Here is a 27,599-nt window from a genome sequence, read left to right on the forward strand (position 1 = left end):
ATCCTGCTGGCTAGAGTATAAAGACGAAATCAAAAGCTTTAAAAAGAAGAGGAAAGGGACACCTGGGTGGCTCAATGGTTGAGCCTTCAGCTCAGGTCGTGATCCCAGGGTCCGGGATGGAGTCCTGCATCGGGCTCCCCTTGGGGAGTGTTCCTCTCCTTCTGCTAATGTCTCTACCTCTCTCTGTGTCTCTCATGAATAAATAAATAAAATAAAAGTAAAAGTAAAAAGGAGAGGAAAGTCGAGCTTACTGAACATGAAACAATGGTGATGGTTGGAAACCCATTTGGAAAGTCTGTTTCCAGTAGAACAGGTGTTTCTCTGGGTCTCCCACAGTGCACAGGCAGGCGCTGCAGCAGCATTGGCTGGAAGCTATAAACCAGGAAGCTAGAACTCTGGATTATCCACCCCCCACCCCCTCTGTGGGCTTTCCATACTCCAAGTTCAACCCACCCTGGAGGTGGTGAGTGGCACAGACTGTGTTCTGCAGCCCAGCTCGCACCCAGGAGCCCACCTAGATCTCCATGCACTGTGGAAGTCAGAACACTGAGAAACTTTCCCCAAAGCGGGGGGCAAGATGAAAGAGACACTCCTTGCAGGTGAACCCGTGCTGAGGGTAAGAAAATGCACCCCCCCTCCCCACCGCCTACCGCCACCCCATGTGCGTCATTTGCCTAGCATTGCAAACAGGCACCGGGGTGTAGGGTAATTGTTCATGGCAGATGCACAGGGGAACTCAGGTTGGTTATGGATCAGTTAAGGCAGAGGGTTATGACCTGGGTCTACTCAGAAAATATTTATAGAGTCATTGTATGAGCGCTTATAGGTTAGGTGTGTTCAGAGAGAAAGAGAGAAAGAGAGAGGAATTAAATCGGTACTGAGAGGGACTTTTCTCCTTACTCCCAGCCCATCCCCTGAAATAGTGCCACGAGTTCCAGTGTATGGTACGGGGCAAAGGAAGGCCGTGAGGCGTCTATAGTACCCTCGGCCACTCAGAAGCATGTCTTACCTTTTTCATCCTGCCTGGAGATGGTGGTTTAAGCATTTATTGGTGCGTGCCCTGGGTGAAGGCCAAGGAACGTTGGGTACAGAATGGGAGGCTCTGCATTCCTCTGAATATACCCTGCCATGGGCAAGCAACGAACCCAGGTCCCCTGAGCTTCAGAGCGTATTCCTCCAAGCTGCACCTCCCATCATTTCACCTGCTGGAAAACACCTGTGCATGTAGTTCAATATCCTGGAAGCAACACTTTAAAAATTAATAACCCACCGTACTTTATGAAGGGCCGCTTCTCTGAATTTTCGAAGTTTTCTACAACTGCTACTATTCTTCGGAGTTATACATTTCCCCTAAGAATGATGCCTTGTATACTTCCTATCAAAGCAGAGTTAATAAAAAAAAAAAAAAAAGCAGAGTTAATGATTTCTCAGAGGTGCTGCTGTACAGCAGGTAGGAAGGCAACCTGTAGGTCAGCTGCGTGGGGTCTCCAAGCTGATGGTTCACTCTGTGATCTAGGGCAAGCTGCTTGCTGACAAAGGCAATTTCCCCAGCCATAAGATAGGGTTGATAACAGCATCCAGCGCCTTGAGTAGCTGCGAGGGCCTGGGTGCAGGTGGACTGCTCACAGAGCTGGCTCAGAGCTCTTGCGGGCACGCAGGCTGCGCAGTACTGTCGTGGTCCTGACTCCAGAAGAGAAGCAGGGAAGGTTGAGCCAAATGACTGTAAATCAGTGGTTCTCTGCTTGGCCGCATGTTGGAAATCACCTGGGGAACTCAAAAGATTCTCCTGCTGGAAAAATAGCCACTCCCAGAGATCCTGTCTTCATTGGTTTCAATGCAGTCTGGGCACAAGATACAGGAAAGCTTCCTACGTCATTCTAATGCGCACCCAGGACTGGGCACCACCACTCTGAACACTTCGGAAATGAGATGTTCTCAGAGCTCTAGTTTATGGTTGCGTGGTGTTCTTTTAGGAAAGATTGCTAAAGGGGCGCCCGGGTGGCTCAGTTAGTTCAGTGTCTGCCTTTGGCTCAGGTCACCATCCCAGGGTCCTCGGATCGAGCCCCATGTCAGGCTCCCTGCCCAGCGAGGGGAGTCTGCTTCTCTTCCCTCTGTCCCTGCCCCTTCTTGTGCTCTCTCTGTCTCTGTCTGTCAAATAAATAAATATAATCTTAAAAAAAAAAAAAAGAGGAAGCATTGCTAGAGGATCTCAAAGCTAAACAGATTCCTCGTAATTTTCTTATAAAGGTCAGGTTGCGCATGGAGATCAGCACGAGGCTCTTCCAGCCTGTGCACTTGCCCGGGGTCCCCAAGGGTTTGGAACCTGATAAAAGTGAGGTTCCATATAACGTGTGCATGTTTCTCATAAAGTTCTATATGCAGAAGTTGGCTTCAAAGACAAAGAAAAGAAAACTTGTTTGAACAAAAGGAGTTTCCTTCCTTCAAGCCACGCCAGCCTATAAGCCTTCAGAAAGCAGGGAAGGGAGCTCCTCCTTTCCCTGGCAGATCTTGATAGACTCAGTGTTTACCAGAGTGGCTCGTTGTTAAGACAAGTGGTGAGCACTCCCCGGCCAAGGCATCTCAGCACTTAAACTACCTGTGGCTCATATCCAAGCTCCAGGATATGCAGAGCTCTCCTGCAGCGCCTGACCCACCACCATGAGGACCCGCCTGTGTAGACTCAGTCATCTGGACCAAACTACACAATGGTTCCTGCTTTCGGCTGTGTTGACCTTCTTTGTCTTCATCCTGCCTTCCTTTATTAAGGAGCCCAATACCAAACCTTTCAGGTAAGGTTCTGACCCTTTCCAAATTCCTCATAATTTATTAGAAGAACTTTACAAAGACTCTAGCCCAGGGAAGCCTGGGGAACTCCAAGACACCGCTGTGTGACCACCTGGGGTGCCAGGAGTCAGGCACATTGTCAACAACCACCAGCAAGGATGATCCAAGGGGACACCTAGGGGACAGCAGGTGGCAGGAGTGGGAAAACCAAGGTGTCCGAATGCCTGGCGGCTTGTCAAGGGGAAATGCAGGCAGGAGTTTGCAAACTGTGGGTCTGGGTCCCTGGAAGGCACAGAAAGAAGATGGACCCCCCCCCCCCAAGTCCCATCCCACCCCTGGGGGACTGTAAGTAATGGTAACAACTTTAGGGATAGTTCGCACGTGTGCCATTGGATGTGTCCAAAAGCAAAAGATTTACCCCGTGGATTCCATTCATTCCAGAATCACACTCTCCCTGAGGAGTTTGTCAGAAAATGGGAGGCCTCTCACCCAGCTTAGTTCCCCCAAGCTCATCCCTCAAAAGGACCTCATAGACCAGTTTTCTTATAAAATCAACACATCTCCAGGAGTGGAGAGTCCCTTCCTTTCCAGACTCAGTTTTTGTTTTTTTTGTCTTTAATGATTTTATATTCCACTGCTCGTAAAACCGGAAGGTAATACATGCTCTCAGAAAGTATAGAAAAACACTAGCAAGAAGTGAGGGTCTTCTCCATCACACCCCCATGTCCACCCACTCTCGAGGGGTGACCACGCTTGATTCTTTGGTGTACATAGAATTATCACCTAACTGTAGCCAACACTTCTCTTCTAAATGCCTTATGTGTTAACTAATCCTGACGGTTGTGAGTATACAGAGGGACACCGAGAGCTGAAGTGAATTGGCCAAAGTCATCCTGCTAGGAAGTCACGCGGACAGGATTTTTTTTTTTTTTTTTTTTTGATTCATGAGACATACAAAGAGGCAGAGACTCAGGCAGAAGGAGAAGCAGGCTCCATGCAGGGAGCCCGATGTGGGACTCGATCCCAGGACCCCGGGGTCATGTCCTGAGCCGAAGGTAGAAGCTCAACCGCTGAGCCACCCAGGTGTCCTGGGGCCAGATTCTGGTCCTAGTATTTTGCTTCCCTAGCCTGTGCGTTTTACCTTAGGCTACACAAGCCCTTACCACAGATGGATAAATGGATGGGAAGGTCAATAGGTGGACACACAGGTGGATAGGCAGGTATCACACTCTACACCTTGTTCCACAGGCTGGCTTTTTAAATCAACGGTATACCTTGGACACCCTTCCCTGTTGACGTGTACAAACCTACTCCCATCTTACTCGTGGCGCTGGATACGGATATGAGTTTACTCATCCAGTCTCTGTGGGTTGACCGTCGGGTTGCCACTGGTTCTTCACACACCTTTGTACATTTACGTAGGCATGTCTGTAGGTAGGTTTCTAGAAGTGGAATTGCCAAGGCAACGGGTACACTCACATCAAATGTCAACAGATGCCACCAGATCATCCTCTGAGAAGGCTACCGCAACCCGTGCGCGTGTTCACTCCCTCACCCCCACCCCAGGGCCACACCAGAAATCATTAATGTTTTTAAAGTTTAAGCATCTGAGAGGCTCAAATGTGTCTCTCTTTTGAATCTGCATTTCTCAGGCCACTGTGAATTCAAGGATCCTCTTAGGCTTATTGACCATATCGACTGTATTTTTTCTAACTGAACCAGCCAGGTGCTCCGATCATTTGTATTTTTCTGGGAATGAATGACCTGTGTATATCACTTGCTCCCCTAAAAAAATTAAATTATTTATCTTTTTCTCTCTTTCTTTAAAAGATTTTATGTATTTATGAGAGAGAGAGAGAGAGAGAGAGAGAACAGGAGGAGGGGCAGAGGGAGAGGGAGAAGCAGGCTCTCCACCGAGCAGAGAGCCTGACCGGGGCTCCATCCCAAGACCTTGGGATCATGACCTGAGCCGAAGTCAGACCCTTCGCCGACTGAGCCACCCAGGAGCTCCTGTTTATTTTTTTCTTAATTGCAGGAGTTTTTTGTACCTGAGGGATATTAACACTTTTTTTTTTTTTAGGATTTTATTTATTTATTCATGAGAGACACAGAGAGAGGCAGAGACACAGGCAGAGGGAGAAGCAGGCTCCATGCAGGGAGCCCGATGCAGGACTCAATCCCAGGACTCCAGGATCACGCCCTGGGCTGACGGTGGCACTAAACCGCTGAGCCACCCGGGCTGCCCGATTAACGCTTTTCTATCGCACATGTGACAATACTTCAAATGTTCTCTTTCGGCTGATATTTGTTTTTATTGCCTTGTTTATGCTGTCTTGTGTCACACAAGTAATTTTTATGTAGATGAAGTCTTCTTTTCCTTTATGGCCACTGGACTTTGTGCAACTTGGGGGAAAGCCTGTCCCACCTCAAAATTAAATAAATCTTGGGGCACCTGGGTGGCTCAGTCGGTGAAGCGTTTGCCTTTGGCTCAGGTTATGATCCTGGGGTCCTGGGATGGAGAGCTCCTAGTTGGGCTCCCTGCTCAGTGGGAGCCTGCTCCTCCGTCTCCCTCTGCCGCTCCCCCTGCTTGTGCTCTCCCTCTGTCAAATAAATTAGCAAAATCTTTTTTATTTTATTTTTTTTAATTTTTATTTATTTATGATAGTCACAGAGAGAGAGAGAGAGAGAGGCAGAGACATAGGCAGAGGGAGAAGCAGGCTCCATTCACCAGGAGCCCGACGTGGGATTCGATCCCGGGTCTCCAGGATCACGCCCTGGGCCAAAGGCAGGCACTAAACCGCTGCGCCACCCAGGGATCCCAGCAAAATCTTTTTTAAAATTCTATAAATCACCTTCTATATTGTCTACCAATATTTTTGTGCTTTTGTTCTTCAAGCTTACATAGTTCTCCCATCTGCAGTTTATTTTTGTGTCCGGCATAAATCTGGGTTTGGGTACGCTGGAACTCTTTTGATCACAAGTGACAAAAACCCAACTCAAATCTAGCTTAAATAGGAGACCAGGGAGGGCAGGAAGGTCAGAGGACAACAGTGTCCCTGGAGAGACACGTGCGGGGTGGGAGAGGGCTGCGGGAGAGTCACTCACAGTGACCCGGGTGCCTCGTCTCCTTCCCCAGCCGATGTCATATGTCCCGGGGTTAAGGAGAGAGGTAAGTAGACTGGTGCCTGTTTGTGATCTAGAGATTTCTGAAGGCGGAAGGCGGTTGGAATTGTCAATGGCGTTATGTATCTGGGGAAAAACCCAGAGCCCACCTACCCTGACCCCAGGGCCTTCAAAGTCAAGGAGGCTGTGGAGGGTAGCTCGGCATTCCTGTGGTGCCATGGAGGGACCAGAGCCACCCACTTACCTACTGGGGCCAAGTAATGGGACATCCACTCCAGAGAAGTGTTTGGGACACTGAATACTGTTGGCGCACTCATGCGGGGATCCCCAGTGCCAAGAAAATTGCTGCCCCAGGGAAACCACATTTACTGACCCTCCCAAGAGTACCTGTCAGGAGACAAACACACTGGCCTTCAGGGAGAGTAGGGACACTGCGTCCCCCTATTCCTCCTAGACAGGTGGTCACTTAAGTAGTAATACCCAAGAGTGGGACACCTGGGGGGCTCAGTGGTTGAGCGCCTGCCTTTGGCTCAGGGCCTGATTCCGGGGCCCTGGGATCGAGTCCCACATCGGGCTCCCAGCAGGGAGCTTGCCTCTCCCTCTGCTTATGTCTCTGCCTCTCTCTCTGTATCTCTCTTGAATAAATAAATAAAATCTTTAAAAAATATCCAAGAGGGGATCCCTGGGTGGCGCAGCGGTTTAGCGCCTGCCTTTGGCCCAGGGCGTGATCCTGGAGACCCAGGATCAAATCCCTCATCGGGCTCCCGGTGCATGGAGCCTGCTTCTCCCTCCTCCTGTGTCTCTGCCTCTCTCTCATCTCTCTCTGTGTGACTATCATAAATAAATAAAAAAATAAAACTATATATATATATCCAAGAGCTAGGCCTTCAAAGGGAAGGGAAAGTCTTCTCTGTGGCTGACCCAGATTCTTGCCGCCCCTCCCTCCGGCCTCCTCCACACCACGACCACCCCCTTCTTGCCCTATCTCCCAAGCCTTGGGTCTTGGCTCTAACCCAGCTACCCAGCTGGGGGGTGTGGCGGGGAAGAGCTCTGAACCAACAGGACAACTAGAGCTCTAAAAAATGGGTGAGACTGAATTTGGGGGTTGAGGGTTGTTTTGTTTTGTTAATCTTTCCTATAATTCTTTTTTTAGACTGAGTTTCAATCATGAAAGGTGAATATACTATAAAGTTATAGAACTGCCCAAGGCATTAGAGGTGAGAGAGAAGGTCACACGCTGAGACTTCTCAGTAAACTGTCTCGGTAACTAAGCTGCAAACTGAGTAACAGAGAGTGAGCACCCTAAGAGCAGAGGTCCCTGGAGGGAAGGACGTGGGTCCTCTGAAAGCTTCAATGGGAAGATGGGTCTCGAAGCAGGTAGGGCTCCGGTAAAGGTGTGGAAAGAATAGTACAAGCAAGGAGGCCGCCCCGCCTAAGTGTCCCCTTGGCTGAGCCGTGGACAAACACGCCTTGTAGAGACGAGGGGCTCGCTCCAGGGAGCAGAGGAAGGGCATTTCAGGAGGGTGGGGCCGAGGGTGGACGCAAGAGGTTTTGAAGCAGGGAGGTGACTTCTCAAAAGTGGCATTGTGCGATGGTTCACTCTGTCCAAAGGGAACAGGACAGATTGGAAGGAGGGATGAGTCACCACTTTTGGCCTGACCTATGGTGGCAACCAAGGGATGCACCTGACAAGTGGATTATCCTGCTGCAGAGGGAGGGACTGTGGCCAACCCGGTGCCCTCACAGGTGGCTTTAGCCTTTGAAATGTAAGGTGAAGAGGACCTGGGGCCGGAGGGAAGGGAGAAGTGGAAATCAGGAGACATTTTGATGCAGGAGAGAGATGCGGAGGAGAGAGCAGGGTGCAGTGAGAGACAGTGGGGGGCGCGGCGGGGGCCCCCCTCCCCCACAGGCTGGGTGGGCAAAGGGTGACAGGTCAGAGATCAAAGGGGTTTGTAAAACGCCAACTCCATGTAGTATCGGTGGTTTCTGAAGGTCATTGGTACCGAGGTGTTTGCATGTTTATGACACAGGATTATCGTTTCAGAGCTGGAGATTTCCCAAAACGCTAACCTACGCTCAGGAGCTTTCTGTGCGCTACTTCTGATCTTCACAGTTGTTGCCCAACTTCAGTATTTTTATTCTTTTACAAAAATGAGGGATATGAGGTTCTGAATGTTAAGCTTAGGGGTGCCTGGCTGGCTCGGCAGGTGGAGCGTGCGACTCTTGATCCCGGGGTTCGAGCCCCACGTAGGGTGTGGACAGTACTTAAAAAAAAAAAAAAAAGATCTGGGAAGCCCGGGTGGCTCAGTGGTTCAGCACCGCCTTCAGCCCAGGGTGTGATCCTCAAGACCCGGGATCGAGTCCCACGTCGGGCTCCCTGCATGGAGCCTGCTTCTCCCTTTGCCTGTGTCTCTGCCTCTCTCTCTGTGTGTCTCTCATGAATAAATAAATAAAATCTTAAAAAAAAAATACCATCTTAGGGACGCCTGGGTGGCTCAGCGGTTGAGCGTCTGCCTTTGGCTCAGGGCGTGATCCTACGGTTCAGGATCGAGTCCCATATCGGGCTCCTTGTGGGGCACCTGCTTCTCTCTCTGCCTCTCTCTCTGTGACTCTCATGAATAAATATATAAAATATTTTTAAAAAAATATTTTTAAAAAAATGCTAAGCCTAAATCCACCCAGCCAGGAAGTAACAAACGAAGATTTGAACACAGAGGATTTAGGCTCCGAAATCCATGCTTCTCAACTTCCTGGGACGTGTTGACTCTCAAGTCTAATGGAGCGGAGAGATGTACACAAAACCAGAGAGGGTGTGTGACAAATAACCACAGTTAAGTCAAATGTGACAGGCCCTATGGGAGCAAAGTTACAAGAGTCTTTTCCACCCTGGGGTGGGGGTGGGGGTGGGGGGGGATGAGGAGAAGGCTGTGGGGATGGTGGCATCTGCAGAGAGCCAGAAGGCCGTGTGACATTTCAGCATGCAGGATCAGGATCGTGGCACGCTAAAGAAGCAGCAGGAACAGTGGTGCAACCTTGGGAACCGGCGGGGCGTGTACAGGCATGAGAGGCTGATTACTAGTGTGACACAAGCTGATAGGGGGGCTCCGCATGCCAGGCACTGGTCTCCAAAACCCTTGAGCATCGTATCACAAAAACCTTGACCACATATCAAGGCTTTGGGAGTAGATACTATTATTAACAACAGCCTCTTTTCCAGATAAGAGAGGTTAGGCAACTTATCCAAGGTCAGCCTTGTCATTTAAGTTCAAACCCAGGCCAAGCTAGCTCCAGAATCCACCCTCCCAGCCATGACCTGCACTGGCATCACAGCACCCCTCCCTCCCCGGCACCCACACCCCCACCTTCCTCTATCACACCCATCATAACACGTTGTCATGAACACAGTTTGTTTCCTGCCAGACTATGAATTTCCCATGGGAAAGGCCTGTCTTATTTGTCTCTCTTTCCTCAGTAATTTGAACAGGTCCTGGACACCAGGCAGGCATAACACAGCGTTTTTTAAATGCTTGTTGATGAAAGAATAAATGCAAGATCCTCGGTAACGTACCAACAGTTTAAACTTTATTCTAGGGCTGTGGAAAAACCTCAGCGTAAGGAGGAACGTGATGACATTCGTGCATTGAGCAGGCTCCTCTGCTATAGGGTAGGCGGTGGGGAGAAGGTGGTCTCAGTGGGGGCTGGGTTAGAGGCTGTTGCAATGATTTGGGGTAGAGCCAGGAGCCCTGGGCGGGGGACCTCTGGTGGCAGGACGTTAGAAAGAAAGGACTGAAAATAAGTTGGATCGCCTGGATTTGGCAACAAATAGGATGGATTGTATGATTTCAAACCAAGGTTATTGGACTACTTCTCATATCTTCTTCATTTGGTGCCGGTCTCTGAGGTGCTCCCGGATATGGAAATACAATCTAAGACCGTGCCTCCACTGGCTTGGCTTTCCTGGTCTGGAATGAATTTGCCTTGGAAGATTCTATGCCTTGGGTCGGCTTCAGAGCTGACCAATAAGAGTCAGCTGTAAAATCAAGGCTATGGATTTTCTTTTTTTGTCTTATTTGATTTTAGTCTAAGAATATAACTTTATTTTCTATCACCCCTTGATTTCTGATCCCGGATCCCCCCACCCCCCATTCACCGAGCTGCAGGAAAACTTAATCTCAGCCATTCTTACTCCTCTGCACCCTTCCTAGGATGGTGTCAAGGGCTCCCCGATACCTGATGAGGTGCCAGGGCCTCGGCGGGGGCGGCTGATTCTTAGCCATCGTGGTGCCGTCGAGACATCCTTCGTCGTCTCTGCCTCTTGGCTCCTTCATGTGCACCTGCTTAGGTGTGAGAACTTTCAGCCGCCGCCTTCCTGGGATCAGCATGCTGTCATTTCCCCTCGGGGTCTTATTAGACTCTAGGAACACTACAAGGCAGTAGGGCGCAGGAGCCCTCCAACCTCAGGACCCACAGACCCCTCTCTTCTCTCCCTTCTCCTTTCCCTCCCCCTCATCCACAGGAATCTTTCTAGGGAGGGGGCGATGGTGGGAGGAAACAGAGAAGTCCTTCCCCGAGACATCTGTTTCACCAAATCTTCTCCCCCCTTAGGGCTCAGGCATGGGGGGAAGGCAGAGGTCTTGCAGGACATCCTTTACTTCCAGCTCTTATTGGCCACATGTGTCCACGGAGGCAATGAACATGGGGCTCTTCACAGCTGCGGTGGGTGAGAAGTGGACGCCAATGGGAAAGGGAGAAAGTACAAGGAGGGAAACCAATAACATTCCGAAACAGCACACATTTGTACATTTGTAAGTGTAACAGGCGTAGGAAGGGGGTCTGGATGTGCATGCCCTGAAGGCGCCACCGGCAGATTCTTTGGGAGGATATAACCCACGGGCTGATATCCTTTTCTGCTTAAATCCATTTTCTGCTTCTATAAAAGGAAGAATACTTCAGAAAAATTTGTTTGTGAAGAAAGATTCGGGAACAAAAGACCCATTTAGGCACCACCTCCATAGTGAAGTGCCCCCCCTCCAGCAGAACCGTGTCCCTAGGGTGTATCCACACACTCTCTCCCACACGTATGACTAATAGCATCGGACCTAACACTTTATAGCAGCTATTTATGTTCATGTCTGTTCCCCTGTTCGCTCTGGAGCTTCTTAAGATGAGTGACAATAGCTCTCTTGTCCTTAACAGAGAGTTCTCGATGCCTGGCATCTAACCACCACTCAGTAATATCTGTGGACTAAATGTTGCATTAGATTTTCAAATTTTCTTTCCTTTTTTTTTAAAGATTTTATTTATTTATTCATGAGACACAGAGAGAGAGAGAGACAGAGGCAGAGACACAGGCAGAGGGAGAAGCAGGCTCCATGCAGGGAGCCTGATGGCGGAACTCGATCCTGGGACTCCGGGATCACGACCTGAGCTGAAGGCAGACGCTCAACCACTGAGCCACCCGGGCATCCCAGATTTTCAAATTTTCATAGAATTCTCGATAAGATGTCTCATTTAGTTTTAATGTTTTTCCCGTTATTATTATTTTTTTATTAAGCTGATATGCAAGTGTTTCAGGCAAATAGTATTGCAAAGTTTACGTCAACATAGAGCGAGCCCCGTGACTTGTCCCTACTCCAGAATCTTGATTCCCAAGGCAACTGCGTCAACTCTTTCTGCTCTTTCTTTTGGTAATTACCTCCCTATTTCAGAGTCGCGTGTCTACCTGCCTCTTCTTGACTTCTTGATTAAATGGTTTAGTGCTACAAATGAAATATTGCTTGCCCCCCCCAAAAAGAAATATTACTTACCCGTGGCCTTGACACCTGTTGTCCTTTTAGGCTTTCATCTCTGAACACGTGAACCCAAAGCGGATAGGGACTCTGACAGTCACTCTGTGTCGTACACGTTAGCACTTGACCCAGTTCGACTAGAATACATTTGTACAACATGGCATTTTTCAGGGTGCCTGGGTGGCTCCGTTGGTTAAGCATCTGCCTTCAGCTCAGGCCATGATCCCATGATCCTGGGATCAAGTCCCATGTCAGGCTCCCCACTCAGCAGGGAGTCTACTTCTCCCTCCCCCCTGCTCATGCATCTATCTATCTATCTATCTATCTATCTATCTATCTATCTATCTCAAATAAATAAATAAAGTCTTAAATAAGTAAATCTTACAAAAACGGCATTTTTCCAAATACCTTTTATACTCTAGCTTGTGAAGTCCTCACAACAGTATTATGAGACTGATATTAAGATTCCCATTGAGGGACGCCTGGGTGGCTCAGCGGTTGAACATCTGCCTTTGGCTCAGGGTGTGATCCCATGGTCCTGAGATCCAGTCCCATATCGGGCTCCTTGCGGGGAGCCTGCTTCTCCCTCTGCCTGTGTCTCTGCCTCTCTTTATGTGTGAAAGAAGAAAGAAAGAAAGAAAGAAAGAAAGAAAGAAAGAAAGAAAGAAAGAAAGAAAAAGAAAGAAAGAAAGAAAGAAAGAAAGAAAGAAAGAAAGAAAGAAAGAAAGAAAAAGAAAGAGAGAGAGAAAAAGATTTACATTGAATGGGGCAGCCTGGGTGGCTCCGTCGGTTAAGCACCTGCCTTCGGCTGGGGTCATGATCTTGGGGTCCCTGCATCGAGCCCTGCTCAGTGGGCTCCCTGCTCAGTGGGGAGCCTGCTTCTCCCTCTCCTCCTGGGTTCATGCTTTCTGTTGTTAATCTCTATCTCTCTCTCAAATAAATAACTAAAATTTAAAAAGAGAGAGAGGGAGAGAGATTCCCATTTAATGGATGAGAACAGGGGCTCTCCGTGTTCTGTAGGTTGCCCAAGGTCGCGCAGCCGGCTAGTTAGGGCTGAGCTGGAACTCAGGCGGTTACTTTCCGCCCCCGTGTGCTCCGCCGCCCGTTTGCCAAGTGCCAAGAAGTTAGGTTTTGGCCAGACTCAAGTTGAACCCTTGAGGACAGCCAGAGCCCAAGAGGTTAGGTCCTGGGTGGGTGACAGCTATGACGCTGTGGGCCACCTCGCTCCGAGAGCTCTGCTCTGTGCCATCGGAAGCAGAAGCGGTAAAAGCCTGACCCTGAAGTTATTAAATGCCACCACGGTTGTGGGGTTTGGCAGTTTCTCGGGGACCCTTCCTGCACCAACGGAGGACAGGGTAGCTGCCCACTCGACTGCTTTGCTCTTCTCCTTTCTCTCTTGGGCAGAGGGATGGGGAAGGGGAAGAACCTGTCCCCCAAGGTCTCTATCTCAAAAGCGCCGGCCTAAAAGCATCACCTGAACTTGGGCTAACCCCTGAAATAAACCTTACTCGCAGATCTGATTATCCCCAAAAGAGATAAGCCGGGTTCCAGATACAGGTCATAAAAACTGACTTTGCTTTAAACAACCTTGATTCTTTCCCAGCCACCAGGCCACATGGTCTTATCTTGCATCTGGGATTCTTGGCCTATATACATCTGCCATTGTTCAGTTTAGAACATTTTCTCACCTGGTTACTGAGGTTTTCCCTACTCTCCTTCACTCTCAAGACTTGTGCCCGTAGGTCTCGGGAGAGCTGTTTGTGTCTGTACTTGTGTATTATAGGGAGGGAGAGCATCCAGCTTTTAAACCAGCTTCCCTGGGGCCTGGGTGGCTCAGTCAGTTAAGCATCTGCCTTTGGCTTGGGTCCTGGGATGGAACCCCGCATCGGGCTCCCCACTCGGTAGGAGCCTACTTCTCCCTCTCCCCCTGCCTGCCGCTTATTTGCTTGTCAAATAAATAAATTAAATAAATAAATAAAATCTTAAGAAATAAAATAAACCAGCTTCCCATCTCCCGAGCCACAGTTAGGTGAAGGGGAATCTCAGAGAATGCTCTGGGTCTCTCTGTTGGGGGGACAGCTCTGGAAATAGGATCCAGCTACTGAAGCATTAGGAGCAGTGGCTTAGATGTGTTTCCTCTTCTGTTCCCATTTTATTTTTATTTTTTTTTTCTTTTAAATTTTTATTTATTTATGATAGTCACAGAGAGAGAGAGAGAGGCAGAGACACAGGCAGAGGGAGAAGCAGGCTCCATGCACCGGGAGCCCGACGTGGGATTCGATCCCGGGTCTCCAGGATCGCGCCCTGGGCCAAAGGCAGGCGCCAAACCTCTGCGCCACCCAGGGATCCCTGTTCCCATTTTATATTGTCCTTCATTAGGATTTAATTGGCCAGAAACTAAACAAGTAAGAGAATTGGCTTTGATTTGAAGAAAGAACACTTGGAACAACAACAGAATACAGATTTCTGTGTTTTTTTTTTCCAGCCTACAAAGATAATTAAAGCAAAGCAAGGCAAAAGACAGCTTTTAGTGATTGAAGCAACTTTATGGACATGTCTAAAGTTTCAGGGTAAAGTTCTAAAATGTAAATTATGCAAAAAGTTTCAGGATTTCCTCGAGAAAATAAACTGCTAAGTTTAGGGAGGGAGCACAACAGAATGACTGGTTTCCATTTCAGATGAGACCAGAGCCCCTAAAGAGCCATGCAGACCCCAAGGGAGTTTCAGCAGCTCCAGGCTGGGCTAACCACCATGTGGGGTGCTGGAGGTGAGACCCGCCCTGTCATGGAGGGTCCTCAGCAGGGGGTGACGACAGGCAGTGCTGGGGAGCCTAAGGTTTGTTTCCCTTTAAAGGAGAGGTACAATAGAAACTGAGGTGGGGGAACCAGATGTGGAACCCCGAAGAGGCAAGTGATCAGCAAAAATGGTGCGGACTGGGGGGAGGGGGCCCATGTCATGAGGACGTAAGTAGAGGCATGTGTGTGACCAGCCACTTGTCACAGGGCAGGCACACCTAGCCTGAAGCCTCCTCCACTGTCTGTTCTGTTGAACGGCAGAGCCCAGAATTATTTAGGAAATCAAAAGGCTTTTTGTTTTTTTTTCGGTTTTTATTGAAGAATAATTGATAAAAAAAATATTGGATATCAGTTTCAGGTGTACAACATAATGATTCAATATGTACATACATTATGAGATGCTCACAATAAGGCCAGTTACCATTTGTCACCATACGAAGCTGTTACAGTATTATTATTTTTTAATATTAATTTGTTTGTTTGTTTATTTATTTATTTATTTATTTTTACAATATTATTGGCTATAGGAGCACCTGGGTGGCTCAGTGGTTGAGCATCTGCCTTCAGCCCAGTGTGTGACCCTGGGGTCCTAGGATCGAGTCCCACATTGGGCTCCCCACAGGGAGCCTCCTTCTCCCTCTGCCTGTGTCTCTGCCTCTCTCTCCGTGTGTCTCATGAATAAATAAAATCTTAAAAAAAACACCCTACCCAAACAATATTATTGACTGTATTCCCTAGGCTTGCACTTTACACCCTCGAGTCTTATTTCTTACTGGAAGACTGTGCTTCTTTATCCCTTTTGCCTATTTCGTCCATCCCCACCACCACCTCCCCTCTGGCAACCGCCACTCTACTCTCTGTATCTAGGAGTCTGTTTCTGTTGCCTTTTGTTTGTTCATTTGTTTTGTTTTTGAGATTCCACATTTACGTGGCATCATATGATATTTGTCTTTGTCTGGCTTATACCCTCTGTGTCCATCTATGTTGCTGCAAATGGCAAGACCTCATTGTTTTTATGGCTGAGCGATATTCCATATATACATATCCATATACATGTACCTCTATCTATCATCCGTCTATCTCCAGTCATCTGCCGATGGACACTGGGCTGCTTCCACGTGTTGGCCATCGTAAATAATGCTGCAGTGAGCACAGGAGTGTACATGTCTTTTCAGATTTGTGTTTTCACTTTCTTTGGATAAATATCTAGAAGTGGAATTGCTAGATCATCACGGAGGTTTCTTGAGCTTTTTCCTTGATAAAATAATCTTCTATTCCTACTAGTTTTACTAGTGGCCTTTGATTTGGGGTGTTATCGCTAAATTTCAGTTTGGATGACCTCTCCCACGTGCAAGCCACCTTCAACCCTGCCGTGTTCTTTCTAGTAGATACAGTTGACCGTGAACAACATGAGTTGTACCGCGTCTATATGGATTTGTTTTACAGTACTGTACGTGTATCTTCTCTTCCTTAGGATTCTCTGAATGACATTTTCCTTTCTCTAGATGACTTTATTGTAAGAATATGCGTGTAATACACGTAACATGCAAAATATGTGTTGATTGACTTGCTATTGGTAAGGATTCCGGTCAACAGCAGGCTATTCGTAGTTGAGTTCTGGGGGAGTCAAAAGTTACAGGCAGATTTTCGACTGTGTGTGGGTCAACGACCCTCACCCCCAAACTGTTTAGGTTCAGCTGTGCTATATTCATGGGAAAATACTGCTCTCTTACCAACAGTCATTTCATGGCTTCAAGTAGAAATACACTTTGACCCTTCTGCCATGTCTTTGCTTCCAGGTCCCCCTTGGTGTTGTGTAGTTCAGAATTTAGAGGGGAGAAGATGACAATAATTATTCTTTGACATCCATTTCATTTATTGAATAGAGCCATGTGATCCCTGCGAAAAATAAATTTATTTTTTGAAGTGCAACACTTTATATTTTTACTTCCCAAATAGATCAGAATTTAATACTGAATTGTTTTTTGCTTGGATGTGATCCGTGAATGATTCGCCATTCCCTCTGAACCCTTAATAGAGAACAGGTTTCTGTCTTCACCCCAGCCCTGGCCTTGCCAATGGTGTTTAATTTCAGGATCACCTAGGGTCTGGACAAGATGAATGCAGGGCACTCAGCATGTGGATGGAAGGAATTTGAGCATTCAGTAAATACCATGCATGAGCATAAGGAAATGCCTACGTAGACACCCACATTCCTAGCAATCATAGTTGTGTTTAATTATAGGGAATTGAAATGCAACTTAATTACATAATTTTGTCAGTACCTGGGTCATTGCTGCAACTCCTTGTAGCACATAAAGGAGTCATCAGTAACCTGCAAGGGACCTTGTATCTCCTACCTCTGGAAAGGACGGCAGAGAGGAGCTCCTGGTACTCCCTCCTCGGGGCTGGCATGGCCACGAGGCAGAGGGCCAGCTGTCCGGGCTGTACATTTGCTGTGTCTGGTGTAGAAGACCACCCTGCTGCACCCTCTAACCAGCCACAGCCACACAAAGGTGCTGCAGTTTGGAAGGAAAGCTTCTGGACGCCTCTTGTAGTCTGGCGGTAGGAAATGCAGGTGGAAGTGAGTCCAAGGTTCACAGCTGAGTGACAAGAGCCGTTTGCTATCAGAGTTGACACTTAGGCCTTTGCTGGGCCTCAAGCATGGAGCCTCAGCACATCGGTGACATTGAAAGGGAGAAGAGTAAGTCTCACAGTACTCAAACCTTTCTACTAGATAAACGTGGCCCAAATCCAGCAAGAACATGTTCTGGACTAACTCAGGTTTTCCACTCTACATGGATGATACTCTTTCAGAATGGATATTTTAGGGGTATCTACCCAGCTCGTGAGCCAACAACTCCCTCTTTCTCTTCAGATTGTCCTCCTGCCGTGCACAGGGTAGACCCTAGGATCCATATCACCTACCGTGTGGCCAGGGACAGAGAAGGGACACAAGTGGGCTAGAATCTCTCCCATAAAAATTAAAAATTGGCAACAAAGAGAGTCAGCAGTTGCTGGAGCAGGTGTTATAGGGTGGCCATCCTCACCGCCCCGTGGGCTGAGGAGCAGAAAGCAGAAAGCAGGCTAGAGGAACAGAGGTAGGCTGTGTCCCTTCCAAGCCTCAGAGAGAGACCCCAGGTTCCAGACCCTTCTAGAGGCTCAACTACGTCTTGCTCTTGGGCTCTTCAAGACATTTTCTATCCTTTTGATAAATCTCCCCATCTTTTTTTTTTTTCCTTAGTTACAAATGGAAAACAGGAGCACCTGGGTGGCTTAGTGGTTGAGCATCTGCCTTTGGCTCAGGTCCTGATCCCCCACATCGGGGTCCCCACAGGGAGCCTGCTTCTCCTTCTGCCTGTGTCTCTGCCTCTCTCTCTCTGTATCTCTCATGAATAAATAAATAAAATCTTAAAAAAAAAAAAGAAAAAGAAAAAGAAAACAAAAAAGGAAATAAAGGCTTAAAGTCTTGATGGCTATTAGTTTTTCCAGGTTGTCCCTGGAAAAGGGACAGCCTTGTCTCAGGGCCTTTCTCTCCTTTCTGGTCTGGGATAGCTCTCATTCAAATTACTTCCTTGAGCTGCATAACAAAGGCAGAGGCATTGGCTACATGAAGCCCGTTAAAAGTGTGAGTGTTCCAAGGTGGAAGGACCCCACTGCTGACCTTTCCCTACCAGCCTCCAGAGAAGTTAGGTCCTCTCTCACTCTGTTTTTTAAAGATTTTATTTATTTATTCATGAGACACAGAGCGAGAGAGAGGCAGAGACACAGCAGAGGGTGAAGCAGGCTCCGTGCAGGGAGCCCGACCTGGGGTTCATCCCGGGACTCCAGGATCACGTCCTGGGCCCCGAGGCAGGCACTAAACCGCTGAGCCACCCAGGGATCCCTCTCTATCACTTTCAAGGTCATAACAGAGACTGTCCTTCTTGGAGGACCTGGATAAGTGTGCTCCCCTGGGGCCTTGGGAGCAGGAAATAGGGAATCCACCAAGAAGGGCTGGCCACAGTGCAGGACGGAGGCCCTGAATGAGGAAGGATTAAGGGAGGTAATCTGCCTAGGACATGTACTACCCTGGGCCAGCCCTGTATTTTTCTGGTGATGAAAGTCTCCTCTGTCTTACACTTTTATTTATTTATTTTTAAGGGCCATTTATAGAGTTGAGGACTTCTTTTTTTTTTTAAGATTTTATTTTTTTATTCATGAGAGACACAGAGAGAGAGAGAGAGGCAGAGACACAGGCAGAGGGAGAAGCAGTCTCCCTGGACCCCTGGATCACGCCCTGGACCGAAGGCAGACACTCAGCTGCCGAGCCCTCCCGGGCGCCCCTGTCTTCCACTTTTCATAACAGTGACTACAGTGTACTCTGCAGGCTCAAGGTCTGTGCCTTATTCAAATCTGTATCCCTGGAACCTATAAACCTACATGGCACATAAACATCCAGCCAACATCTGTTGGATAAGATGTTCTTCCCCAAGGACATATTTCAGATTCTATTCCTCGTTTGTTTAAATCCATTTCTTGGCGGGCTCGGAAAGCCTTTCGAAAGCACCTACGTGATGCAGCATCGTGGGGGGCTTCGTGGGTAAGGCTGCTTAGAGGCATTTTTGCCCTCTCCAAGTCTACGATTCAGGGAGGAACTCGACATTACTGCTAAATGAATATAATCCCCAAACACGCCCAATTCGATGACACATAGGGTTTTAGTATTCACGTTGTCCCAGGAACCAGAGCTTGGGTCAGGCTACCTCCCATGGCTTCCTTCTCCTCACCCATTTCCCGGCACGTCTCCGGGTGACAACCTGACATTTGTCTGTGATTGTTCCCCTTTGGATCCTGGGCTCCAATGTGTCTGGCTGCACTCCTCACCAGGCCCCAGTGCTCAGTAAATACTTGCTGCATAAAAGAACACATTAGTGGTTGCAGAGTTGAGAGGCGGGTAGAAGTCAAAGCTGCAACCAGAGAAGTGGGAGACTAGACTCAGGAGACCCCCCCACCCCCCACCCAACTTACACAGAACAGACCAAGAATGACTGGGAACAGAGTGCCACGGCAGGGGTGAGAAGTGGGGAACTCATCCGGTTGAGCACGAATTTTGTGCCAGATGCTAAACACATGTTGTCAGGCTCACAGCTGACTTCTCTCAGGAGCAAAAGGCAGCAGCCCATTTTACAGATAAGAAAACCCAGGGTCGGGACGCCTGGGTGGCTCAGCAGTTGAACGTCTACCTTGGACCCAGGGCATGATCCTGGAGTCCCGGGATCAAATCCCACATCAGGATCCCTGCATGGAGCCTGCTTCTCCCTCTGCCTGTGTCTCTGCCTCTGTGTGTGTGTGTGTGTGTGTGTGTGTGTGTGTGTGTGTGTGTGTCATGAATAAATAAATAAAATCTTTTTAAAAAAAGGGGGGGGGAAGGAAGGAAGGAAGAAAATCACGTGGGTTGTGATTTCTCCCAGTCACACCAGCTAATAACTGGAAGTGCCAGGGATTCTCAGGTCTCTCTGGCTGCACATTTCATGTTCTCTCTCCTTCTCTCTCTATGGTCTCAGTAAGTCTGTGGTATGTGGCTTGGAAGAAGAGTGGTAGAAGCAGACAAAACAGAGCTGCTTGGGCCAAGAGTGATCAAGGTGAGCCAGGGAGGCCTAGTGCGCCAGGTAAAGAAGCAGGAGTTAAGCACACCTGGAAATCCATGAGGGTGAAGGCTAGGTCCCCAGAGAGGGCGATTCTTCTTCCCAAGGCTCCCAGAATCCCCCCAAAACCTGTGTAGCACAGAGACCCATCCCCACCTCCTACAAAGTGCAGTTAGAGAAACCTGCAGAGCGGAGGACCCACACTTTCCTCAGCAGAACACCTGGTGCTAATTTGCATAAATTAAGGAGCTTTTGGCAGGCTCCCGCAAGGGGAAGAAATAAAAGGAAAGTAAATCTAATCCTTGGAGCCAAAAACCCCGAGTGCCAGAAGCTGGACCAGGCACCCTGCATTGATCTTCTCCGACCACTAGAAACAAAGCACAGCCAGGGTGGAATACAACTACACTCGCCCACCCCCTTGCTTTGGCACCAGCCCCCCATCTCCCACCTGAAATTCCTCAGTAGCTCCTCCTGGACCAGAAGACAAATGATAAAGTCCAAACTACTCAATCTGACCTACAACGCAGATAATAATCGGGTTCTGCCTATCGGTTTGGGACCATCCCCTGCCCAGACAGAGCCCCTTCCCCCAGGCCCACTGAGCCCACACACTCCCCAGGGCGAGACCTGGTCTGTATCGTCATCACACAACTGTGTGTGTGAACCAGAGTTCCTGTTGCCCGTGCTGCCAGACACATCTCGCATCCGGGGTGTCTAGCATCTGATAGGAGATACGGGCTCTTGAACACTTGCTGAGGATGTATATTTTTCCTAACGATGCTAGCAAGCAAGTTTGTTTTTAGGTAAGGTTTGAAATATATATTTCAGGTAGATCTTTCCACCAAGGTAGGCAGCTAGTTATTTTTCGTTTTTTTTTTTTTTTTTAAGATTTTATTTATTTATTTATTTGAGAGAGAAAGAGCACAGAGGGAGAGGGAGAAGCAGACTCCCCACCAAGCAGAGAGCCTAAGTTCAGGCTCGATCCCGAGGACTCTGAGATCACAACCCGAACCAAAGGCAGATGCCTAACTGACTGAGCCACCCGGGCACCCCAGGCATCTAGAGTCTTCTTGACATGCATGAGATGCATGTATCTTTCCTCGCTCACGAGGTTACCTACCCTTCATTAAAGGAAGGAAGGAAGGAAGGAAGGAAGGAAGGAAGGAAGGAAGGAAGGAAGGAAGATCGGTCAACAGTATCCTACAGATATTAGATGACAGGGCCAGAGTCAGAGAGTCATTCCTGGAGCAAGTACAGAGACAGCCCTATGCAGGGAGAACGTGGTGGCTCTGCTCCTGACACCCGGTTGTGGAAGGAGGGTTGGGGTGAAAGCAGGGTACCACCTCCACGATACTACCACGGTCTCTCTATGGGTCAAAAGGAAGTGTCCAGACCCATTGCCAATGGGTGCAGCTTAATTTGGGGTATGGACAGTGACACTCCTTCCCTTCATATCTTACGGAAACTGGTCTGAAGTCTACCCAAGGCACAAGAATAAATACTAATTATTCCAACCTGTTGATCCAACCTGTTGATCCGATCCTCAGCCTTAACCCAAATTTATGTCTATCCCTAGGCATCAGCACATACGCAATGAGGAGAGGTCCCTAGAGTCACTCCATGAGGTGACAGGGCAGGCCCCCACCGCGGGAGACAGGACAATGGCCCCGGTGGTGGCATCAGCGCAAGAGAAGAGCACGTGGGCCCCCCAGGCCCAGGCCACGGCCTACCCTGCCCACAAGGACATCAGAGCAGAGGCCCTCGAGGCCACCTCAGCTCAGCCCACCCCCATGAGGGGTCAGGAGAGGAAGGACACCGTGCCGGACACGCTGCCCCCGAGGGCTCAGGACAAGGGGGTGGCCTCTGACAGGACAGGGCTCCCATCAGTGACGAGTCAGGACACTAGGACAATCAAAGGAAGGCGGGACCAGAAGGAGGCGCCGACAGCCACCAGGACGGTGACCCCAGGGCCTCAGAGCAAGGCGCAGACCACCGGGCGGACACCCGTGCCAGAAAGTCAGGCCAAGGCGCTGACCACGCCAGGAGCAGGGCCGATGGGGAGGACGAGGAAAGGAGCCACCACAGCGGCTGCCCCGCACAGGGACACAGCCCGGGCTACGCCACCCTCCACCTCTTCCCAGGGCCGCACCACCCGGAGAAGCCCGAGTCTGCGGGCTGCCAACTTCAAGTCTGAGCCCCGGTGGGATTTCGAGGAACAATACAGCTTTGACACGGAGGCCCTGCAGCCGGTGAGTCTGGCCACCGCCTCCCCGCTCCGCAGCCCCCTGCGGACAGCCCACCCCGCTGCCCCCACCTCCCAGGCTCCGCCCTACCCTACCCTGCTTGCACCCCAACCTTCTCTCCTTTAGTGATCAAAGCGGGAGGAGGAGGCAGGTCCCAGATCCTGGCCTGGGCAGCGGGGGAAGGTGTGAGGGTGACATGCGCTGCCCCGGAGCCCGCAGAAGGCCCGAAAGGTCATGGGGCAGGGGGAGAGACACCTGCGCTGGCGCTGGACGTCCAAACCTCCATCCTCTGGCAGGGGGCGGGGGGCACGGCTTGAAATATGGCGAGGGACAGGGCCACCAGCCAGGACCCCCAGCCCTGATGCCCAAGCCCGATTCCTGGGAATGCCTTATCTTCCCTGCACGCACCATGCCCCCACCTTCCCTCCCTGCCCCCCCTAAGAAAAGCAGCCTGGGCCCACGGCGGGGAGAACATGTTCGGTCACACACAGAAGCCCGCGCAGGCTCTCCTGCGGGCTTCCTCCCCCGTGCACCTGCCAAGGGGCATCCCCAGGGCACCAGGAACCCTGCTCTCTGGGACCCTCGGGGCTCCGGTGGCCAGGACAAGGGCGAGGGAAGGTCAGCGGACCCTCGGGATAGGATGGAAGAGGCCCCCGAGGTGGTGCCCCCCCCACCTGACCCACCCTCCCGCACGCAGACCTGCCCCGACTCAGTGAAGGTCAAGGCCTCCAAGTCACCCTGGCTCCAGAATCTCTTCCTGGCCAACCTCACCCTCTTCCTGGACTCCAGCCGCTTCAGCCAGAGGGAGTGGGACCGTCTAGAACACTTCGCACCGCCCTTCGGCTTCATGGAGCTCAATCAGTCCCGTGAGTCCTCCCAGGAGCGTGGGCAGCTGGCCTCTGTCCCTGGCCCGCCTCTTCCCTGGGGGCCACCGGAGCCGCACAGTGGGGGGGACATGAGGGCCACCCCCCCCCGCCCGGGCTCTGAGCGGAGCCCCCCTTGTTCCAGTGGTGCAGAAGGTGGTGACCCGCTTCCCTCCGGTGCCCCAGCAGCAGCTGCTCCGGGCCAGCCTCCCCGCCGGGAGCTCCCAGTGCGTCACCTGCGCCGTGGTGGGGAACGGGGGCATCCTGAACGACTCGCGCGTGGGCCAGGAGATAGACGGCCACGATCACGTGTTCCGGTGAGCCCCCGCCCAGCTCCCCTGGGACTGCCGCCCGCAGAGACCTTCTCTCCTGAGAGATCTCTCAGGGCCAGCTCCCTGGCGCTCCAGGGAGGCTCCCTTTACACCTGCTGCCTCCCCCAGCCCCCACACCTCTCCCTCCTGCACTCATGGGTTCTGGACGGTTCTGTGCGGTTCTGTCTTCCCGAGCAGGTTGAGCGGAGCTCTCACTAAGGGCTACGAGCAGGATGTGGGCACCCGGACGTCCTTCTACGGCTTCACCGCCTTCTCCATAACGCAGTCACTGCTCGCCTTGGGCGGTCGGGGCTTCCCGCACGTCCCTCTGGGGAAGGTGAGCAGCCCGGCCACCCGCGATTCTCAAGGTGGGGCGTCGGGCTGAGAGAGGGAGCCTGGTGGCCCGCGACTGCAGTCTGGTCCTGTGAGGGGCCGGAGCTGGGAGGACGGCCGGACGGGCCTGCGGAGAGCGAGTGAGCAGGCTGGGGTCAGAGCCAGAGCAGCACCCCCCACCCCCACCCCAGAGCCCCTGGTCCCGAAGGCGGCACTGCCCGGCCACCTGCTGTCCTTGCTCCTCAGGATGTCCACTACCTGCATTTCCTGGAAGGCACCCGAGACTACGAGTGGCTGGAAGCGCTGCTTCTGAATCAGACCCTGGTGAAAAGTAGCCTTTCCTGGTTCAGGTACCCACCGCCCCCTCCCTTACCCCAGGCCCAGCCGTGTGTTGAGCGGCTGCGAAGGGCTGGCCAGGTGGGCACAGCCGTAGGTGTCACCTGGGGATGGGGCACCAGTCATGCCCACGGCCCCGACTTGGCCCACGGTGGAGGGTGAGAGACCTGAGCCTGAACGACCAATTGCCGCCCACAGGCGCAGGCCCCAGGAGGCTTTCCGGGATACCTTGCAGTTGGACAGGTACCTGTTGCTACACCCAGACTTTCTGCGATACATGAAGAACAGGTGAGAGCAGGGCAGCAGAACGTGTGTGGGAGGGACCGGGACCCTCTCATCCCTGCAGCCTCCTGACGCCTGGGGGCTGGGGGATTTCTCAGGTTTTTGAGGTCAAAGACCCTGAACAATATCCACTGGAGAATATACCGTCCCACCACTGGGGCCCTCCTGCTGCTCACGGCCCTTCATCTCTGTGACCAGGTAAGGCTCTGCTGCAGGAGGAGCACGAGCTCCTGGAGAGACAGCTGTGGGGTATCCCTGGACCTGCCCGGGACGAGACGACGGCCGGGGGGAGCAAGGGACAGGTGTGAGTGTGGACATACACACATATACAAGTGCACGTGAGGGAGCCTGCACCCAGACCCCTAGGAGTGGAGCCAGAATAAACCCCCACCCTCCACCCCAACACACACAGCCCATGAGAATAAGCCTCAGAGGGAGCAACCTCAGTTCTTGTTTCTCCTCCACCCTTTACGTAGGTGAGCGCCTATGGCTTCATCACTGAGGGCCACGAGCGCTTCTCTGATCACTACTATGATAAGTCCTGGAAACGAACGATCTTTTATATCAACCATGACTTCCCGTTAGAGAGAACACTCTGGAAGAGGCTGCACGATGAAGGTATAATCCGGCTGTACCAGCGTCCCATAATTTCCAAACCAAAGATGTGACTGGAGCCTGGGCCACAGCAGTCCCTTTGGCCATTCCATGGCAGGGGCCACCGTGGGAGTCTTGAGACTCTACCACCATTTTCCCAGGGTTCAGACCAGGCCCCAGGCCCCTCCAGACTCACCAGGGGACACTGGCACCAAGGAGGAGGTGCTTTCAAGATGGCAGATGCCTGATTGAGGCCTTGGAGAAGCCTGGAACGTTGCTGTGGGCTCCCTTCACAGGAGGGAGGACTCCAGTCTTGAGACCAGAGAATTTGAACCAAAGGGAGTGATGACCAGCCAATACCACAAATCTCGGCTGAATATCACTCTTCACTGTCCAAAAGCTACTTGACACTAGGAGGGAAAGCCTGAACCTTTGGAGACATGTAGATTTGGTTTTGAATTCCAAATCTTGTCCTTAGCAGCTGTGAAGTCTTGAGAGCATTACTTAATTTCACTACAGATTGTCTAGAGGACCCGTCCTTCCAGGGCCTATCTGATTCTAGAAGGATCTGTACCTTTCCGTGTCTTCCAGCTCTTTGACAACTCTCTGGGTTGTAGAAAACTGATGGTAATAAAAACAATTCTTGCCCATGGAGATGCAAATAAATCTTGTACAGTAAAGATGCAAGTAATGATTCCCTTGTGGGCAGTGACCCGTTTTGTACGAACAAGCAAATTCATTTTGACATTCCTGATGGCCTGTATACGTGTCCGTACCTTGGGTTCTCCTTTGAACCAGTTTTTACATCTTACTGGTTCCTTCATTAATTAATAAGTTAAATAAAAATCCTTGACATGGGTTCATTTTATATTTGTATGAAAGGCACCATTTTATCCTTGAAAAAAAACCATCTGCTGTCATGTCCTGAGGCCATTGTTTAATAATCTGTAGCGTGACTTTTAGGGTACCCGCTCTTCAAGGATTTCAAACATTACTGTATGTAAAAACCCTGATGCAACAAGGACCCAGTTTCTGCCCCTTTCATTCTCTATCCTCCCACCAGCCTGTGTTTCCTCAAACCCCACATTGAGAATCTGGACCACGCCAAAGGCTTCGTAGCTCCTTTTACCACCAGGATTTGGACCCTGAAATCGGGAAGAACTCTAAAGCTCCTAAACTGGATAAAGACCCTGGATGAAGGAGGGTGTGGAAGGCAAAAGCTCATTTCATACGAATAGGACAGGATTTGCTTTGCTCAGAAGGGCTGCAGTCCCAGCTCTCGGCAGCAGGTGGTGGCATATTGTCTCTCCCCCACCCACCCCTTTTCTGGACTGCTCAGCTTGTCTTTTTCAGGTTTTCCCAGCTGTTCCTACATATTTACTACTCCGTGTGAACTTTAGTATCCATTTAGGATCTAGAAAAAATGTTTGGGTATTTTAATTGGAATTGCATTCGATTTATAAATTTACTTGGGGAGAATGGACGGATATATTACATTGAGTCCTCTTCTCCAAGAACAAGAGACGGTTCTCATACGGATTTCAAACGAACCTTGTTGAATGCGCGGCTCAGTATTTTATCTTCCTGTTGCTGTTGTAAGTGGATTTTCTCTCCCTGATCATTGTGAAGGGTGTTCTATTCTATCATATCATCTGCACATAGATTATTTACTAATTCTTCATGCCTCTGATTATCTCTTTTCTAAATCTTTTGACTGGTAAGTCTGGAGTGAACTAACACAATAGTTTACTCTACTTTGGATCCAGATAAATGAGGTTCAGCCTTTTTGTTTGGGTAGCCTGAATTTGAATTTGAGAAGGTAGATCTTGGAGGTCCTCTGCTGATAGTATATCAGAATATGCTATATGGTGTTGATAGAGTAAGGTGGCAAAGATGTGGGAAACAAAGGCAAAAGAAAGATTAAGTTTCCTTTTTACTTACAGCCCATTGACAAGTCCTTAAACAGGTAGAGTGACCTTCCTCTAGGAACTCAGCTGCCTCGACATTAATACTTTGTGAAGGGCAAAAGGCAATCCTAGCCTGACCCCCAGGATCTTGCAAGCCTACTTGAACATATTAAAATGCCTTTGGAAACTTCCTTTATCTCTACCCTCCAAGATCCATGTTGACGATCATCCCCCAAGCATATGACCCACTGATACCATCAGAAGAGTCTCATGACTGAGTTTTTACTAAACAGTAATAAATGACCCTTCCCTAAAAATAGCCCCCTCGGGATTCTGGAAACCTTGTTGTCAAAATACCTGGGAGGTTTACGCTGTCCCTACCCGCCCCCCCACCCCCAAACTTGGAAGTATATCATGGGCCCCTCCTCATGACCCCAGTGAAACTCTTTCTGCCCATAGATCCTGTCCCTGTGCTTTAATAAACCCCCCTTTTGCACCAAAGATGTCTCAAGAATTTTCTTGGCCTTGAACCCTCTTCCCTACATCAGCAGGATATAAAATTAACATAGAAATCAACAGTCTCTTGACCAAAAATAAAAAAAATCCCCTTTC

The 27,599-nt window shown here is 50.0% G+C and overlaps 1 protein-coding gene across 1 annotated transcript; it reads left to right on the forward strand.

Moving 5' to 3' along the window:
* Positions 1-2,510: 2,510 nt before the first annotated feature.
* Positions 2,511-26,757, forward strand: ST6GALNAC1 (ST6 N-acetylgalactosaminide alpha-2,6-sialyltransferase 1). Its single transcript, XM_025999432.2, has 9 exons — positions 2,511-2,789; positions 21,695-22,367; positions 23,059-23,227; positions 23,370-23,541; positions 23,734-23,872; positions 24,115-24,218; positions 24,403-24,492; positions 24,585-24,684; positions 24,963-26,757. Exons 1-9 carry the CDS (start codon positions 2,659-2,661, stop codon positions 25,152-25,154), a joined length of 1,770 nt encoding a protein of 589 aa, XP_025855217.2. The 5' UTR covers positions 2,511-2,658; the 3' UTR covers positions 25,155-26,757.
* The last annotated feature ends 842 nt before the right edge of the window (positions 26,758-27,599 follow it).

The sequence above is a fragment of the Vulpes vulpes genome, chromosome 2 (assembly GCF_048418805.1).
Source record: "Vulpes vulpes isolate BD-2025 chromosome 2, VulVul3, whole genome shotgun sequence".
NCBI classification, from domain to species: Eukaryota; Metazoa; Chordata; class Mammalia; order Carnivora; family Canidae; genus Vulpes; species Vulpes vulpes.